The sequence below is a fragment of the Hibiscus syriacus genome, unplaced genomic scaffold (assembly GCF_006381635.1).
Source record: "Hibiscus syriacus cultivar Baekdansim isolate YM2019G1 unplaced genomic scaffold, ASM638163v2 tig00112344_pilon, whole genome shotgun sequence".
Taxonomy (NCBI): Eukaryota; Viridiplantae; Streptophyta; class Magnoliopsida; order Malvales; family Malvaceae; genus Hibiscus; species Hibiscus syriacus.
The window spans coordinates 729201-749278 of NW_024063307.1; the positions used below are offsets into that span (position 1 = coordinate 729201).

Genomic DNA, 20078 nt, shown 5'->3' on the forward strand with positions numbered 1-20078 from the left:
TAAAGTCTGTATTTTGTTTTAAATAAAGTTTTAAATTTCCCGGGATTTTTCTTAAGAGTCAAGGTTTGAAAAGTCAATGTGACACGTCGGACTCGTATCCGGGTCGGATACGGGTTGGGGTGTTACATGATTTTAGTAACTTAAGTTACATTATTTTGTAAATGAGTCGAGGCTTAAATTCATATTATCGATATGGATCATAGAACTATGGATAGTGCTAACCAGTAAAACCACATAACTCATTGTTTTATCTGAAACCATGATCGCATCTGCTAATTGTCAATAAGTCTATACAATTAGAAATTGAAATATGTACCAATAACTTAGGAATCAAAGGGTCAAAGAAACAAGGTAAAACTAGACCTAAGCTATTTATTGCTAAACCTAGACATGCTACATGAGATTTTATCATATCCTTTCTATACCTTGAGAACTCATTCCGGGGTGAAAGGGTCTTAGTCGGAGTAGCAACGGCTAAAGCTTGGCATGTGCCTTTGGACTGACGCTTGTGTTTATGTCGGTGAAGAAATATATGTGCTCCGGTCATTACCAATTTCTTGTAGAAATCGTGGCATCGGGGGAATGCTTACATCGAAAAATCCTTCCAAAATCTGTACTACCTGACCCATTGATGGCCTCTGGATTTCATTCTCCTGGATACACCAACAAGCTACTTTACAAATCCTACACACCTCTTCTAAATCCACATTTCCATGTAGTCTATCGTCAAGGAGGTTGAGGACATTCACGCCTTCACTCACTTGTCTAGCAGCCCAAACTGGAAAGAACGTTCCTTCTTTGTCATTTGCGGGCTCAAAGTTTCTCATTCCTGATACAAGTTCCAAAAGCATCATTCCGTAGCTGTATACATCAGCTTTGGGTGTTATGGCCACTCCTGAAATCCACTCTGGTGCTAGATAACCCACTGTTCCTCTCATGGTAGTCAGGACTCGACTGAACTCGCGTCCTAGAAGCTTTGCTAGCCCAAAATCCGCCAGTTTTGGAAAATTATCAACATCTAAAAGAATGTTTTCTGGCTTGATGTCACAGTGAATGATACTGTCTACACAATTCTCATGGAGATAAGCAAGGCCTCTTGCTACACCCAGAGAAATTTGATATCTTGTTTTCCAGTCTAAAGGTTCTGAAGCTAATCCATGGAAAAGATGTCTGTCCAACGATCCTTTTGAGACGTAATCATATACCAACAATTTTCTTGAACCCTCTGAGCAAAACCCTCGGAGACGGACCAGATTAACATGATTGATCTTTCCAATTATACTGACCTCTGTACGGAATTGTTTCTCTCCCTGGTTGATGCTCTCAAGCTTCTTAACAGCTATAATACTTCCATCTGGCAGTGTTCCCTTGAAAACAAAACCAAAGCCTCCTTTTCCCAATTTCTCAGAGAAATTCTTGGTTGCCTTCTCTAAATCTCTGTATTCAAAAGCCACAAGTGAACCTTTTGCTGATTTTGGACTGATAATTGTTCTCCTCCGCTTCATGATTATGAACATCATAAGGCCTAATAGGAGTAGCCCTGTTGAAACCGCAATTGGAATGACAATCACCCTCCTCTTATTTGTGGGACTAGATTCACTATCAATCTCAGAAGCCGCCAATTTGATATACAGAAGTTTTCCCGTAATATCATCTTGTTCAAGTTGTTTCAGATTGAAGAGATCTCCTATCCAAATTGAGCACTGATTGTTCTCGAAAGCATAGGCAGTACAAGAGCAATTCTGTATACAGGTTGCCTTGCATTCCATGCTGGTAACTGCCATCGTATTTTGTGGATTTGTAGGTAAATTTGTATAGCGGCTTTCTAAAAATTGGTCCCCCTTTCCAGTACCCACACTATGATTGTCACATCCCAGTTTGGTCTTCCTTGCACACCCTCCTGAATAAACCTCCTGATCCCAATTCTGTGGAGAAGTGGGCTGAAAGCCATTCAAACAGTTACAAAACGGCTGATTCTCATTGCAGCTGCCAAAAGCCCCACAAAACCCATATACCTCGCATTGCTGTCTTGGTTGTGAATAAAACACAGTCCACTGCTTTATGTTTTCCAACCATGTCATTTCCTTCATCTGCCCCGAGGAATCCATGAAATATTTAGCTATAGTAGAAGAATTATAATAATAATAAATGAAATAGCTCTCATTCTCTTCCGAAACATAGCTGAAGTTGAAGGCCAAACTCGACAGCGCCACCATTCTCATCTCCGGAACTAAGCTGAAGCTCATTGTCTGTTGATCCCAAGTTCCACTGAACCAGTAAGTTTGTGACCTGTTCCATACTGTAACAATTTGATTAGTTTGAAATGGATCAATCTCAAAAGAGAAGAGACCTGGTGCAGGATCATCAAGACTTTTCCATGAAATAATACTTTGGCTTTGATTGGTTCGTTTATCAAATCTAAGCTTACTACCCGGGAGCCAAGTGTCTGCAGGGTGATCAAAACTTTGCCACAGTATGGTCGACGAATTGAGCCCGTCTCGCAAAACAAGGTTCCCATCGTCTAAAAGCACTGCTACTGCAGAGTTAGAGATGACTGAGCCTGAGCTTACATATGTAGACCAAATTGGCACTCGGGACCCGTTCGACAGAACCAAGTTACCATCAGAGATTTTCAAAACTGATGAATTTATGTCATGGACTGGTTTTTCTCTGTTTGCAACCCAAACTATACTGAGTTGGGAGACCTTCCTGTACCACATCCCTATGTAATAGTTGGAGGAATTTCCTGGTCTGAAGAAACCAAGCTCGAAGACTCCGCCAGAAGAGACAACTGTTTGGTTACCAGAAAGAGATTGGTCGGAGGAGATGGTATCAACTGCAAAGCAGACATGGGATTCAAGAGAAAAACACATGAACAAGAACAACACTGAAAACAGGAAACAGCTGGGACTGATGTTCTCCTTCTTCATGGCTACAACTGCAAGATAATTCAGAGTACTTGAATTAAGTGTTATCTTTCTCGGTAGCTATTGTAACAGCAATCTTAAATGAAGAACATATGATATACCTGTGAAAAAATCATTGCAGCTGCAGGTTAAAAGTAAGATCAGCAATTCTCAAGTAAACTCCAGCAGCGGTCTCATTACGGAAAATTGAATAAAATAAAATAAAAAAAGGGATAGAATGATTTCGTATTATTAAATACATGTTTCTCTTACTCAAATCATCAAACTTTTGATGACTATATCAATATATGACTGAAACAATGACCAAATTCTTGTTTAAATTATTTTAGCACTAAAATTAATCCAACATTATAGACGCGCACAAAAGATTCTAAAGAAATTCAGTAAATTGAGCTTACCAGGTCAAAACCCAACTTATGATCAATGAAATTAGCTTAAACAATAAGCTAAAAGTGAAAGATCGACCTCACCAAACCCAATAGAAAATCTTGATGTCAATATCTTTTCCTTTTGGTTTGCTTGCACCCAAATTCACTATCGGCTAGCTTTTAGTCGTTGGTATAGATTTTAAAAATAAGAAAGATAAGAAATTATCCTTTCTTTTTATAATAGAATTAGGCATAATGGTATATAAGTCCCTCATATATTTTGGGGGAAAAAACAATATGACCCTTAAATTTATTTTGTATTTAATATAATCTTTAAATTGAGAAACTGAATCAATTTAGTCTTTTGATCAACAGAATCGAAATGTTGACATACGAGCCAATGAGAAATTAAATTTAAAATAGCGTAGACTGTTGTATTTAGGGTAAATTACATAAATAATTCTCAAATTTTTAGGATGCTTGTATTTCAGTCACTCAACTTTTAAAACTTGCAATACAATCATCAAACTTTTAGTTCATTTCCAGTAAGGTTACTGACATGGTGCTGTTATTTTCATCTTAATAAAATATCTTTTTAACCCATTTCAGCATACTAAAAAATTTATCTCACCCAAAATTAATTGAAAACCCTGAAAATCAAAATTCTCTCTCTCTTATTCTCTTTGTTTGACCAAGCAATAAGTCGTAAAACCCATGCCTTGGCTTGCTGCAGCTAACATCAAGGTTGATAATCATCTTTGTTAGTGTTGCATTTGCAGCAAATGGTGTTAACCAATAGCACTAACGAGGCTAAGAATATTTTACCGACATTGCTTGGCTTGATAAGAACCGATCGAGATAATTGACAGCAAAATACAATATAAAAGGATCGAATTTGCAGGCAAACTGAAACAGAAAAGAAAACTGACCACATGTTCTAACATACGATAGAGAAGAGTGTCATCCAGTTATTTCCATCTTCAGTTTCAATTGCCATTCATCAATTGACGTTGATTGGCATAAGCCAAATTGTCAATCATGTAACAAGTTTGTTCTGTTCATTTTTCTTGCAGGACATTGCAGAGCAAGAGCTCATCTGAACTTAAACGATGATAAGGCCAGTGATGCACCAAACTCCAACATTGGAATAATTTTCTACTATTTAATTATTAAAAATAAAATAATATTTACTCTGAAAATGGTACCATAATTTACATTTCTCTCATCCTATGAAGTCACGCTTCGCTCAACTTATGCAAGCACCATGCTCCAATCTCTATTAAGAAGGCAGCTACTAATAAACAGTGGCTTGCGTATCAGGAAACTGATGCAAAAACAGCTTTAAATTTTTACATATTAACATGATGAAACCAAACTACCTTAACTTATTTCGAAGACGATGCTGTTCGAGATTCATGAACTCATTGATGATGTGTTGCTCTTAGCCTGAGAAGACACATTTGAAGTGTTGCTCCGTGTCTGTGAACTCTGGCTTGCAGATGACTCTGTGAAGAAGATTATATGCTCCGAGTTGTCTGCGAACACGTTTAGAGACCTCGGAACCGGAGGCACGTTCACATCCAAAACACCCTCTAGGATCTGAACCACCTGACCCATTGATGGCCTCTGAGTTTCATCATCTTGGATACACCAGCAAGCCACTTTACATATTCTTGATACCTCCTCCACAGGAGCATCTCCGTTCAATTGGGTGTCTAACAGGCTAAGGACATCACCGTCTTGGGTTATTACGCGAGCTACCGAAGTTGGAAAGAATCTAACCTTTCCGTCTTCATGTTGTCCGGAGTTTCTTCTTCCCGAAACAATCTCAAACAGCATCATCCCGTAGCTGTAGACATCGGCTTTAGCTGTAACAGCGACTCCTGAAATCCACTCTGGTGCAAGATATCCCCTTGTCCCTCTCATAGTTGTCAGGACCCTACTGAAATCCCGCCCGATAAGCTTTGCCAGGCCGAAATCTGCGACTTTGGAACAGAATTCGGCATCCAAAAGAATGTTCTCTGGTTTGATGTCACAGTGAATAATACAATCTCTGCATTTCTCGTGAAGATAAGTTAAGCCTCTAGCCGTACCGAGTGCAATCTGGTACCTTGTTTTCCAAGCTAGAGCTTCAGAATTCTCTTGCTGGAAAAGATGGGCATCCAAAGAACCATTTGGCATGTAATCGTATACCAACAACTTCCGCATACCTTCAGAGCAGAAACCCCGAAGCCGCACTAGATTAACATGTTGAACCATCCCGATCGTGCTGACCTCCGAACGAAATTGCTTCTCTCCCTGACTGATGCTCTTAAGCTGCTTCACAGCTATGATACTCGAGTCCAGCAACGTTCCTTTGAAAACAAAACCGAATCCTCCTTCCCCGAGCTTTTCAGAAAAATTCTTCGTTGCATTCTGTAAATCCCTATATCCGAAAGCCAAAAGTGAACCTTCGACTTTCGGATTTATCATCCTCTGCCTCCTCCATCTAAAGACTGCAAATATTACAAGGCATAGGATTAAACCAACTGACCCTGCAACAGCTCCAATAATTATCCTATTGTTGTTGCTGGAACTCGGAAACTCAGATGCCGCTAATCGGATGTATATAGTCTTGCCATCGCTGGTATCCTCCGAATATTGTTGCAGATCCAAGAGTTCTGTCATCCAAATTCTACAACCATCACTATCATAAGCATAAGCAGTGCAATTGCAATACTCAAGACAAGTCGATTCGCATTCTGAAATGCTCCCAACGCTCATAGACCGAGCATTTTGAGGCAACTTTACATTGGGGCTTTCCTGGAATTTATCGGTCTTTCCAGTAGCAAGGCCGGGATCTTCTTCGCATTGCAGCCTGGTTGTCCTTTCACATCCATCAGAAAAATCGCTCAGATTCCAATTGACATTCGATTTCGGAACGAAACCTCTCAAACAACTACAGAAAGGTAGGCCTCCTTCAGTGCAGCTGCCGAAAGCCCCACAAAAAGCATAAACCTGGCATTGTTGTCTCGGTTGTGACCAAAACAAGTTCCACTGCTGGCTACTTTCCAACCACGACAGTTGCTTAATCTGCCCCGAGTAATCCATAATGAACCGAGATATGGTCTCGGGATTATAAAGAGAATAAGTAAAATAACTCTGGTTTTCGTCCGAATAAAAGCTGAAGTTGTAGATATAATTCAATCTCATTTCCGGAACTAAGCTAAAAATTTTCGACTGGGGATCCCAAGCCCCACTCGTCCAGTACCGCCTGGTTCTGTTCCACAGAATGATATATGAATTGGTCCCCGACGGATCTAGCTCCAGAGAAAAAAGACCCGGCGCAGGATCTTCTGAATTCTTCCATGAAGTAAGAAGCTGGCTTTGATTGGTTCGTTTGTTTAACATAAGTTTACCACCTGGAAGCCATGTGTGTGTGGGATGATCCAAGCTTTGCCACAACGGCGCCGATGAATTGGGACCATCTCGTAAAACAAGATTCCCACTATCTTCAAGAACTGCCACCACAGAGCCCGAGCTGGTCGAGCTTATATTTGTGGACCAAATTGCAATTTGGGATCCGTTGAACAAAACTAAGTTGCCATCGGATATTTTTAGCTCAGAAGAGTAGATATCCCGGACCGGTGTCTCTCTGTTTGCGACCCAAACTGGGGTCTGTTCGGACACCTTTCGGTACCATATGCCTATGTAATAGTTGGAAGATTTACCTGGTGTGAAGAAACCCAACACGAAGTGTCCGCCCGATGAGACAATGGTTTGATTACCGGACAGAGACTGATTTGCTGAGATGGTGTCTGCTCCCAAGGAGAGTTGGCAACCGAGGGAAAACCACATAACCAACAGTACGGTAAGTTTCAGCCATGGGTTCCCCATGTTGTCGGTGGCTGTAAGTGGATTTCTATTTTCTGGCAGGGAACCAAGAGAGATATTTTTAAGGACAATAAAGAAGATGGTTAAAATATAAAACAAGGAAGAACATGCCAAGGATTTGCTACAGCATAACACGTTTGCGGAAGTGACGCCACTTTTCTCTCCTTACAGAACAATGAACATGGGCACTTTGGTTACCTGGAGTCCAAAGAGCAATCCTTTTCGAGCACATCTATCAGTCATCATCGACACTTCGAAATTAGGATCAAATATCTAAGAAAATTAAATCATTAAATATTATATCAATTGATTGGGTGCTGTTGGGTTTACGCCTTCAAATCAAAGCTAAACCCTCTATCTACCTTAAACTCAATTGTAGATTTCATCAATTGATAGAAAATTTTAATATATATAATTTATTCATTATTAAAGTATCATATCATTATATATTAAAATAATTAAACTTAAATACTAAATACTTTTTTACGGTTTAAAATAGTCATGTAAACGAACCGAACGTTCAGCGAACCATTCGTGAACTATTCGCGAGAAATTCATTTATCTATTAAACGAACGAAAATGAACAAGATTTTGTGTTCGTTTAATTAAATGAACGAACACGAACAGATGGCTCGTTCGTTCATTTACGTTTGTGAACGTTCAATAATATGTTCATTCGTTTATGTTCGTTTATATTCATTTACTTTCGTTCGTTTATGTTTAGCCCAATCTTTCCAGACCTATTTAAAATATTAAGACCCGATAAATTTTAATTTGATACCCATTAATATTTTAAAATTCAACTAATTATAAATACAAATAAAAAAGCCCAAAAATATTAAATACAAATTAATTATGAAGTTGCAATTTATACTAACGAATTTTATGTGATTATTGTTGTTGTGGTTTATGTTCGTTTACGTTCTTTTATTGTGTTCGTTTATGTTTGTTTACGTTCGTTTGTTTGTATTCGTTTATCATTTAAATGAACGAACATGAACAAACACGAACAAACTACATTCCTTAACGAACGAACATGAACAAAATTTTTTTTGTTCGTTTATATTCGTGTTCGTTCATTTGTTCGATTAAATTTAAACGAACGAATATGAATATATATCGTTCGTGTTCGTTCTATTCATTTACATATTTAGTTTGAAAAGTATATAAACATCATATTTATAAAATATAACAAATTTAGATAGCACTTATATTTATCTTATTAGTTAATTGGTAGATTAACAAACGTGAAATGACCATCCAGCTCAGTTGGTAGAGCACAAGGTTCTTAACCTTGAGGTCGTGGGATCGAGTCCCACGGAGGGCATTTCATAATTCGGAGGTCTCTTACGGAAGTTGCTCTCAACTTAGTGTTGGGCGTAACCTACTATCTTACCTCCCCTTACCTCATACATATGGGAAAAAAGGACAGCCATTTGGTAGATTAACAAACGTGTTTGACCTTTATTTCTCCCTCCCTTGTCCCACATACATTAACCCAAATGATGCTAGACACTACCACCAAGACTTTTCTTCCTACAAGTTGGATCAATGACAGCCCAACAATTCGATTTTATTTAAAATATAATTCACAAGACTCGTTTCATTATCAAATAATTCCTCAATTTCAAAAAAAAACAAAATAAAGAAGTACAGTGAATTTCAAGTAAAAATGAGGGAATTTGTTTAAAAGAAAATTAATAAAAATAAAGAATAAAATCTAAGTAATTTAAAAGAATATAAAAGTTGATATGAAAAATCAATTTGGTAAAAGTAGCCGCAAGCTTCGCTTTGCCTCAATTTTCGTCGATCATTGAATAAGATTTTTCGCTTTAGATTCATGTTGGTTATAGTTTACATGCCCAATCTATGTAACTTATTTTTCTCTCTGATAAACAGACAATCCAAAATCTATCTTTGAATTTCAGTCCTTTTGTGGACTAACCACGACTATCGTCGTCAGCGCCAACCTAGTTTAAAGATTTCGAAAAAACCCGACTCGGACTATGTTGTCTCAATGAGAATTGAATTCGATCTCAATTTCCCTTAGTGGACTACCGCTAAGTGTGTTCACAAGAAGTCGAATGTGCTACAAGCCGATCATTCCTCTCAACTTTAAATCGAAACACCGATCAAATCAACGAGCTCTTTTTTTATTTTGAAAGTGTGAAGATTTTTAAAGGAAAAGCCAATTGTCAATCCAATTTTGCAGAAAATTGAGAATGTAATCTGAAGGGTATTAGGTGCTTTTCAATTCTCACGATCTGAATTGAGTCATCGCTTCAGCCTTTGGTTTATGAAAACCTTAGCTAAGTATGATAGAAATCATACTTAAGATTTTTAAAGAAAGTAAATAAAAACTTGAAAAGTAAAAAGAAAAAAAGAAAAGAAAACTTTTATAAAAGAAAGCAAGAACAAAAGTAATTCAAGAAATATGGGATATGTTTGATGCTTACCTAAATGGGTATTTATAGTCTCATAAAACCTTAAAAATAACTTAGAAAGTGATACAGATAAATCCTAAAAATTACAAAAGATAAAACTTGAAAATATTCAAATTAAATCATAAAAATAAAATATACTTTCTAATTTGAATTTAAAATTACGGCCGAGTCATCCGTCCTTCTAGAAACGCTAACTGGACCTTCTAGAAGCTACTGAATGGATGTCACGTCAGATGCAATCATGCCCCAAGTCATGCTCATTAGTCCAGCCTAGATTCCAGAAAAATAAAAATTACAGAACTTCACATTTTTAGCACTATTTCTGGAATTCAATGTCTTGCACTGAAAATGAATAAAAACGCCCAAATCAGTAGCAATAAAATATACAACAAGGAGTAATTAAAAGTAAAATAGTGATGAAATTAAACACTCATCAAATTCCTTCTCACTTATTCAATGCTTGTCCTCGAGCATTTCTCAATCAATACATCAAAATCACAAGTTATCATCCCTTATTTCACAACATTCCCAAGATACCAAAATAAATCAAGATCAATGCAATTATCAAAAGTCAAGAAACAATCAACCAAAGGCAAGACTAAGAACAAATTTAAGTAAAACTAGACACCTCAATAATCTATCAATTTCAATGTTGCAAAACTCAATACCTCACAAGGGTTCACTCATGCCGCTCAAAGTGTTTCGGGTAAAAGAATCGCTCAACCCGAAACTAGTCAAAACATTTCCATAAGCTTGTAACTAAATCCAATCTCCACTACTAGAAATGAACATGATGCGAAAATCAAGGGGTCTTTGAAAATGGTTGTAATAGGCCTTAAGTTCGGGTAGGAAACATGGCAAAGTATCAGGTTAAAAATTCAAGACAAAGAGAAGATCATTCCATAAGTTATTTAAAAGGAAGTAAAAATGAAAGAAAGGAAACAAGAAATCAAATGATGAAGGCTTATATTTTTTTTCTTTTTTCTTTTTCTTTTTTCTCTTATTCAAATATGTTTTTTTCCTGCCATGTTTTTTGTTGCTCATTCGAATCTGCACTGCATTGTTCAAAATTTTTTGCACAGCATTTTTTTGCACTATTCGAATTTTTCTCCATTGTTCAAACATTGTATTTTCTAACTTTTTTTTTTCAAATTCTACTTCCTTTTTCTATTTTTTTGTTTGGAATGATTTTTCTCATGTCCTAAAAAAGGGTGACAAAAAGAGGGGAAAACAAAAATAAAATTGGCCCGGGTTAATAATGTGGTAAACAAAGAAAATGTTATAAAGCTCAAAATTGGCTAACTAAAGGGAAAATAAACAAAGGGTGGGATTTTTTTTTTGGAAGAGAAAATGGTTAAATCCTAATGCCCTTATCATACTAAAACATCATATTTAAGCGTGTAGTCTCGACAAATATTACGCTAGAAGTTCTAGAATGTAAAGAATTAGTTCGGCACACTCAAGGAAACAAAGAGCGAGAATGAAAATATATGTTCGTTAGGCTCAAAGCTCACATCAAAGGTTCAGTTTGTACCCAGTCATGCAACCAATTCAACTAATAAATGAATGCAATGTCAAGAATAATTTTGAATAAAATCAATTAATCATGTCAATTGCTATCATGCACCCTAAATTCCAACAAAAGCAAGATCAAAATTCTCAAGGAAATAAAAGAAACGAGGTGAAACATGAGATGTGCAACAAGAAATTTCAAAACATCAAATCAAGAAAAATACAATTTCAATCAATTAAATAAACAAGTTAAAAATTTAACGCAAATCTACCCCACTTAAATCATATTGTTCCAATATGAGAATTAATGCATAAGAGAGGTGGTAGAAATACTCCCCATTTTAATGACGATCACAACGAGAGGTGCTAGATTGGACTCGATCATTTAAAATAGAAGTTATCAGAGTACCAATCAATGTCAAAGTTTCTTGCAAACCCAAAAGGAAATACCATTAGTAATGAGTAACAAAAATAAATTAGTCTGTTTACCTCAAATTTTCTGATTCGACAATGGGCGATGGAGTCCACGATTAATCGATGAAAGGTAATCGTCGGTTTTTTGATTCCTTGTTCGAACCATAGTTTCTTTGAGAGATGAATGAACGAAGATGAAGAGATGAGAAAGCATCAGCGTGGAACGACAGTCGATGGTGTGGTGGGAAACACGGCAACGATGGGTGTCAAAGTTGTGTGGGCCTAGGTGGGGTGATGGTATTTCTGCCGCGCAATTTCTCTTTCTTCAGGGAAGAATTTTTGCTATGTTTGAATCAAAAAATTACTCTTGACTTCATTCAAACTCGATTATAAATAGTGGGGTACCTACAAAATTAAAATTAAAAACAAGTAAAACACTTAAACAATAAAAAACAAGAATAAACAAGAATAAAAAATAAATTCAAAATTTTAATGAAAATGAGTTGCCTCCCATAAAACGGTTTATTTAGCATCGTTAGCTCGACGACCTGATTCTGATTACAGGTTTTACGAGAGATACTTCATATGCTTTTTCCATCGAAGAAATTTCTTACGAGAAATTCTATGATCATAAAGTTCATTCAATTTGTCCATGTAGCTTTGAACAATATCATAAGCATTTCTTCGGATTTTTTTGGCTTTGGAAGCTTGTCTGAAATAGTGGTTGACAATACATCTTTATCAAAAAATGAGTTCTGCAAATGTTCCTATGATGGTTTCGACTTCATTTTTTGTGCCTGTAAAATGAAAAGAAGAATTTTAGATTTAAAAAAACCAAACAAGAATCAAAATGAATAGATTTTTTTTATCAAACTCTCTAATTTCTTTGTCATAGTCCTTCAATTACTTGCAAAAAAATCATCGGACAAGTTATTTTTAAAAAAATTTGTTAGGATTTTGGAAGCTCGATTCGACAACTGGAACGGTTTGCAAAGAGGGGTCGGAACGGTTTTTGAGTTTAGGGAGTAAGGAGATTGAAAGATAGAAAATTGCACAGCGATTTAGAGTGGTTTGACTTTCTAAACCAAAGTCTACGTCCACTACCTTAGTTCCTCACCAAGGATTTTCCAACAAATTCACTATTTTATTATTTCTTTTGAGGACAAAGAGATAACCTTACAACTCCCTAGTTTTTCCGGGCTAAACTAGAACATTTCCCTAGCTTTTACACGGGATATGCTAGAACATTTCCCCTTTACAAAAGGATAAAATAAGTAAACAAGAAAACCTCTCTAAGGTAGGTGTTTACAAGATTGAGCTCACAAGAACACAATATTTACAAGAGAGAGATGAAATAAGATTGAAAAACTCTTCTCTTGTGTTTGATTGCTTAGATAGTTGTTCTCTTACTTCTTCAAGTGTCCTTAGCTTGTATTTATAGCTTGGAATGTGTTTGATGTCGTATATAACCGTTGGGGATGTTTTGGAGCCGTTTGGGGATGATTTTTCTACTAAAAAAGGTTGCCCATAACATGGTGCATCGGTGCACTATCAAGGTGCATCGATACCCCTCCATTAAATTCAAATAAACTAGCCGTTGCAGCCTTGGTGCATGGATGAACAGCAGGATGCATCGATGCACAACAAGATCTATCGATCCACTAATTGCATTCGAAATGGAGTGCATGGATGCATTATATGGTGCATCGATGCACTAGTGGCAGGTGCATCGATGCACTGCAGGGGTGCATAGATGCACTTTGACACCCTTTAGCATTTTTGTTCAAATCCGAATTTAATGGACTTTGAATTATTTTTGAAACCTTTTTAAAACTTTGAATAAATTCAATTCAAGTCCAAAAACATTTTGCCTTTAAATTTGTTATATCGAAACATAATTCAACAATCTCCCCCTTTTTGATATAACAAAATATTTGAAAATTTGTTTTTGACAAAACTCCCCCTTAATAAAATGTTTAATGAAAAAGATATCAATTGTTAACAAAATGATATCAATTGTTACCAATTGTTTGAAAATATATGAAAATGTTAAGCTCCCCCTTTTTCATTAAGAAATTGAATTTTTCAAACCAAAACTTCTCCCCCTTTTTGTTATATCAAAAATAATTCAATCTTTGAAGTTTAAAATAATTTTGGAGAGTAAGTAGTAATTTTGAAATTTTAAAAATCATTTGAAAAATCAAAGCTCCCCCTCAATAAATGCATTCCAAACAAAATTAAGCTTTTAGGATCATGACACTTAAACAAAATTGAATTTCAACAAAGAATAACAAACATGTTAGTAGTACATGAAATTCAATATATCCAAGTCTAAAATACTTTATGCAATATTAATTATTGAAATTAAGTGCATATGCATAAAGTTTTCCAAAAATGTTATGCATTTGAAAATTTTGATATCAATTGTTAGAGAGATATCATTTTCATTTAAATCACATGCATAAACATTTAAATTTAAGTCAAAAAAAAATTTGTAAAATCAAAGTTTTTTGAAAAATTGATATCAATTGTTAGAGAGATACCATTTGCATTAAAACCAATTTTGACCAAAATTTTATTATGATGAACTAAAAATAAAAAAAATCATTAAAAATTTAAAATGTTCATCATAACCATTTTTTGTAAATATACATGAGATTAAAATAATGCATAATCATTTAAAATCAAAACTCATGCATGCATAAATCCTATGAGCAACCAAATAACTAAAATTAAAAACATTAAGCTTAGAGGTTACCCATTCCTTTTCATGTGTGGCTAGAGCATCTTGAATACCATCATCTTCATCATCATTGCTCCCACACACCTACAAGAGACATTCATTTCAATTTTGGTATCCAAATTGCTTTGGATCCTTGGACATTAGTTTCAATGCCCTTTGTTCCCTTAGAAACCCATACTTGTCTAATTTTAAAATGTTTTCCTTTCTTTAAAGGACATGTTCCAAATGACCATAAAAATGACAATGTGAGCATTTTGCCATTTTTAAACATAATAGGTTATTTTTAGAAAAAAAAAATTCTTTTGTTAAGCCTTCAAGCTTAACTCCTAACTCAAAATTTTCTTTTTCTAAATCATTTATTTTGATTTTTGAAAGCTCTAATTTTTTTTTCAAAATTTCATTTTGATTTTCAAAATCAACTTTTGCTTTCAAAATCAAATTATCTTTAATTTTGAGTTTTGAAATTAATTTCGTATATTTGGAATTCATAGTCTCAAATCCCAAATACAACCTATTATAAGCATCTTGTAACTCATCAAAAGTAAATGAATTAAATTTATTTGAGTTAGAAGATACCTCGAATTCTTCTTGAGTAGTCATGAGGCATAGGTTGACTACTTCATCTTCATCATTGGAATCATCTTCATCACTCCAAGATGCAACAAATGTCTTCTTCCCCTTTTTTCTTTAGAAGAGGATATTCATACTTGACATGCCCATTTCTTTGAAAATTGAAACATTTCGTGGGACTCTTCTTCTTGGTTGATTCATGTTTTACTTCCTTGGAAATCATGAATCTCTTGAGTTCCTTCAAGAGCTTGACCATCTCTTCTTCTTGTTCATCATCGTCTTCATCCACCTCATCACTTGAATCTTGATAGCTTTCATTGGTGGATTTGAAGGCAATGCCTACCTCATTCTTCTTCTTGTTTTTCTTCTATTCCCTTTCTTCATTTTCCTTCACCATCATCTCATGAGTGAGAAGGGAACCAATTAGCTCGTCGAGAGTGAGAGACTTTAAGTTTCTTGCTTCGATAATGGTTGTCTTCTTCGATTGCCACTCTTTTGGAAGAGAGTAGATCATCTTCCTCGCAAGCTTCTCATTAGGGATTACTTCTCCATATCCCTTGAGACTGTTGACAATCACAGAAAATCTATCCGTCATAGCTTGGATGTCTTCATCGAGTTTCATCTTGAAGTTCTCGTAGCTATGGTTGAGAAGACTTTTCTTTGATTCCCTCACTTCGTCGGTTCCTTCATGAGTGACTTGGAGATTATCCCAAATCTCTTTGGCACTGGAACAAGATGAGATTCTTCCATATTCATTTTGGCCTAAAGCACATAATAGAATATGTATAGCCTTAGAGTTAAGCTGAAATTTTTTTTTGCTCTTCTCTACTCCAATCGTTGTACTTGCCGGGTGGATAGGAGTAACCATCCATGATTGAGTTCTAAGCTTCTAGATTGTAGGATTGAATAAAGTACATCATCTTATTCTTCCAATGTGCATAATTTGCTCCATTGAAGAAGGGTGGCTTGTTGACCCGTTGTGAATCCATAATAGGATATTCTTCAAGATAATAAGCACCGGAGGAAAAAGTCATTTCTTTGTCAGTTGCTTCGGAAATTGGTAGAGTTTCTTCGAGAATCGTCTCAAGGTGGTTAAACCTTCTTAACGAGTTAGGCTATGATACCAATTTTTAGGATTTTGGAAGCTCGATTCGATAACTGGAATGGTTTGCAAAGAGGGGTCGGAACGATTTTTGAGTTTAGGGAGTAAGGAGATTGAAAGATAGAAAATTGCACAACGATTTAAAGTGGTTCGACTTTCTAAACCAAAGTCTATGTCCACTACCTTAGCTCCTCACCAAGGATTTTCCAACAAATTCACTAATTTGTTCTTTCTTTTGAGGACAAAGATATAACCATACAACTCCTTAGTTTTTCCGGGCTAAACTAGAACTTTTCCCTAGCTTTTACACGGGATAAGCTAAAACCTTTCCCCTTTACAAAAGGATAAAATAAGTAAACAAGAAAACCTCTCTAAGGTAGGTGTTTACAAGATTGAGCTCACAAGAACAAAATATTTACAAGAGAGAGATGAAATAAGATTGAAAAACTCTTCTCTTGTGTTTGATTGCTTGGATAGTTGTTCTCTTACTTCTTCAAGTGTCCTTAGCTTGTATTTATAGCTTGGAATGTGTTTGATGTTGTATATAACCATTGGGGGTGTTTTGGAGCCATTTGGGGATGATTTTTCTACTCGAAAAGGCTTCCCATAACATGGTGCATCGGTGCACTATCAAGGTGCATTGATACCCCTTCATTAAATTCAAATAAACTAGTTGTTGCAGCCTTTATGCATTGATGCACAGAAGGATGCATCGATGCACAGCAGGATGTATCGATGCACAGTAGGATACATCGATACACTAATTGCATTCGAAATGGAGTGCATAGATGCACTACATGGTGCATCGATGCACTAGTGACAGGTGCATGGATGCACTGCAGGGGTGCATAGATGCACTTTGACACTCTTTAGCATTTTTGCTCAAATCTGAATTTAATGGACTTTGAATTATTTTTGAAACCTTTTTAAAACTTTGAATAAATTCAATTCAAGTCCAAAAACATTTTGCCTTTAAATTTGTTATATCGAAACATAATTTAACAAATTTACTTGTCAAAGGATCAATAATATCAATAAAGTTAAGGCTCACAACATTGTTCGAGTTTTTCATAGCTTTATACACATCAAATTTAATGATCTCAGCATTAAACTCCATTGTGAGAATATCGCTTCAAACATCAATTTTTGTGTGTGTTGTGCTCGGAAAGGGATGGTTGAGGAGAATTTTAGAATCAGTGTTGTTGCAATCATTTTCCATATTAATAATATAAAAATAAATAGCAAAAATTAAGTCATTTACCTTTACTAGAACATTTTCTAAGAGACATTCGAAATAGATAATCGATCTGTCGGTGAGCTAAATCGTAACTCTCATCTCCTTCAAAGGCTCAGAGGAAATTAAATTATAGACGGAGAAATACATTACATTGATAGAGGCGCCTAGATCGCACATAGCTCGCTTGATTTTAATCTCACCAATTTTACAAGGTATTGCGAACATACCTAGGTCTTTATACTTTAGTGGAAGTCGTCATTGGAAAACTATTGAAATCTTCTCGCCTAAATTCACTTTCTCATTTTGGGTAAGTCGTCTTTTATTAGTGCAGAGATTTTTAAGGTCTCTGGCATACCTCAGCACTTTCTAGATCACCTAAAGAAGCATAATATTTATTTCCACTTTCTGGAACACATAAAAGATTTCATTCTCTTCAGTTTATTTATCTATTTTCGTCAATCTTGATGAAAAATGTGGTAGTACGACATATGGAGATGGTGCAGAATCAGATTATGGTGTATCTTTTTTTTTTTGGGATTCTACGTCAACTCCTCTTCCTCTATAGGAGTTTGCGTCAACTGTTTCTTCTTCCCTCCGGTATCTCAGTTTTTCTTCTTTCTTCCGAGATTCTGTACCAATGTCCTCCGAGATTGGTTGTGTGATAATTATCTCACTCCAAAGGGTGATTGCGCTAACATTCTCCCGTGGGTTCACCTCAGATTGTGATGAAAGCTTTCTATACGATTATAAATGTCCCACGATTTTAGCCAGTTGACTCATTTGTTTTTCAAGCTCTTAAAAACGAGTTTTAGTGTGATTCTGAAATTGCTCCTGGGATAGATCCAACCACTCGACGATTGATTCGAGTGATGATTTTTGTAGCTAATGAGGTTTTATTAGATGTGGCCTCGGTTGATAGGCTTGATTTGGTCCGGGATTTGGTCCATAGCTCAAGTTTGAATGATCCCTTCATCCTGGATTGTATGTGTTGATATAAGGATTGTAAGGACTTTGGGGAGGTCATGGAAAATTGTCCACTGCATTTACTTGTGCGCCAATATCTCCTTGTAACATAGGGCAACAATTTGTTAGATAATTCGACATTGTGCATATTCTGCAGAGTTTTGTCATACCAATTTTTCCTACAACAAGATAATTAACCACATTAGTTAACTTGTCGATTTTGCTTTCTAGAGAAATAGTATTTATCTCGTGAACCCGCCAGCTGGGTTCACTTGAAAACTATTGAAAATTCACCATTATTGTAAAAATTAACTCTCTTGCTATATTTGGGGTCATGTTGATTAGAGTTCCTCCACTGGCAGCAACGACCATTTTTATCTCTAAGGGAAGCAATCCTTCGTAGAAATACTGGAGAAGCGTTTGCTCAATTAATCAGTGTTGTGGACAACTTGCGCAAATCTTTTTAAATTGCTTCCAAAAGTCATATAGCGATTCTCTGTCTTTTTGTCAGATTTAAATTATGCTTCTTCTCAATTTGCTTGCCTTTGTTGCTGGGAAAAACATGTCAAGAAAGATTCGATTTAAGTCAACCCACATGTTGATAGAATTTGGATGTAAGTAAAATAACCACTCTTTAGCTAAACCATATAAAGAAAAATGGAAAGCTCATAATTTAATTTGGTCTTCGGGTACTACCTACGGTTTCATGCTTGAACAGACTATATGGAATTCTGTAAGATGCTTATGCAGATTGTCACTGGGAAGCCTGTGGAAGATAGAGGATGAATAAGCCCCGTTTTAAGCTTGAGGGAAAACAATACATAGTGGTTGTTGAATGGTATGTGCCACAGTTAATTCCTAGATTGTTTGTACAACCATCGGGATTTGTTCTTCTGGCGTAAAATGTGTATCAGCGTTGAAAGTACTTCAAGATTTAGATCTGGTTGTTCTTACCGTTGTACTTCTTGTTGTTTCTTCTTTCCCGAAGTTATAGTCTATGTAGTCTTCGGTCTAGTGCTTCAATTTCAGGTTCAAAATCTACTAGTTCTCCGGGATTTTGCCTGGTCATAAATCATAAAACAAAACTAAATCAGTAATTTGTCGAAGTCTCCGGTAACGGCGCCAATTTGACAAGCGTCATTTTATTGTCAAATAAATTCTTTAATCTCAATATGAACAAAATAAAGAAGTATAGCAAGAAGAAGGGTTGATCCATTGGGACTTGGAATTGTTGATGTAGAAGGCTTTTGACTATGGTCTAGGTGTGAATTTCAAGTAAAAATGGGGGATTTTGTTTGAAAGAAAGTAAATAAAAATAAAGAATAAAATCGAAGTAATTTAAAAGAAAGTAAAAGTTGAGATGAAAAATCAATTCGGTAAAAGCAGTCGCAGACTTCGCTTTGCCTCAGTTTTCATCGATCATTGAATAAGATTTTTCACTTTGAATTCATGTCGGTTGTAGTCTACAAGGCCCAACCCCTGTAACTTGTTTTTCTCTCTGGTAAATCCAAAATCCAAAATCTATCTTTGAATTTTAGTCCTTTTGTGGACTAACCACGACTATTGTCGCTAACTCCAACTCAGTTTAAAGATTTGGAAAAATATGACTCGGATTATGTTGTCTCAATGAGAATCGAATCCGATCTCAATTTCTCTTAGCAGACCACCGCTAAGTGTGTTCACAGGAAGTTGAATGTACTACAAGTCGATCATTCATTCCAACTTTAAATCGAAACAACAATCAAATCAACGAGCTCTTTTTTATTTTGAAAGCGTAAAGATTTTTAAAGAAATGTCGATTGAAAATCCAATTTTGCAGAAAATTGAGAATGTAACCCGAAAGGTATTAAGTATTTTTCAATTCTCACGATCAAAATTGAGTCATCACTTCAGTCTTTGGCTTATGAAAAACTTAGCTAAGTATG

The 20078-nt window shown here is 35.8% G+C and overlaps 2 protein-coding genes across 2 annotated transcripts; both read right to left on the reverse strand.

Annotated features, from left to right (window-relative positions):
• Positions 1-307: 307 nt before the first annotated feature.
• On the reverse strand, positions 308-3099 carry LOC120178177 (G-type lectin S-receptor-like serine/threonine-protein kinase At2g19130). The gene is made up of 2 exons (XM_039184113.1): positions 3029-3099; positions 308-2938 (listed from the first exon to the last, which is right to left on the reverse strand). The coding sequence occupies exon 2, from the start codon at positions 2928-2930 to the stop codon at positions 513-515; it is 2418 nt and encodes an 805-aa protein (XP_039040044.1). The 5' UTR covers positions 2931-2938; positions 3029-3099; the 3' UTR covers positions 308-512.
• Positions 3100-4515: 1416 nt separating this feature from the next.
• LOC120178258 (G-type lectin S-receptor-like serine/threonine-protein kinase At2g19130) lies at positions 4516-7288 on the reverse strand. The gene has a single exon (XM_039184171.1). The coding sequence runs from the start codon at positions 7169-7171 to the stop codon at positions 4709-4711; it is 2463 nt and encodes an 820-aa protein (XP_039040102.1). The 5' UTR covers positions 7172-7288; the 3' UTR covers positions 4516-4708.
• Positions 7289-20078: the final 12790 nt, after the last annotated feature.

Coding starts and splice junctions, on each gene's coding strand:
- LOC120178258 (XM_039184171.1), bottom strand. CDS start 7,171: ATGGGGAACCCATGGCTGAAACTTACCGTACTGTTGGTTATGTGGTTT.
- LOC120178177 (XM_039184113.1), bottom strand. CDS start 2,930: ATGAAGAAGGAGAACATCAGTCCCAGCTGTTTCCTGTTTTCAGTGTTG.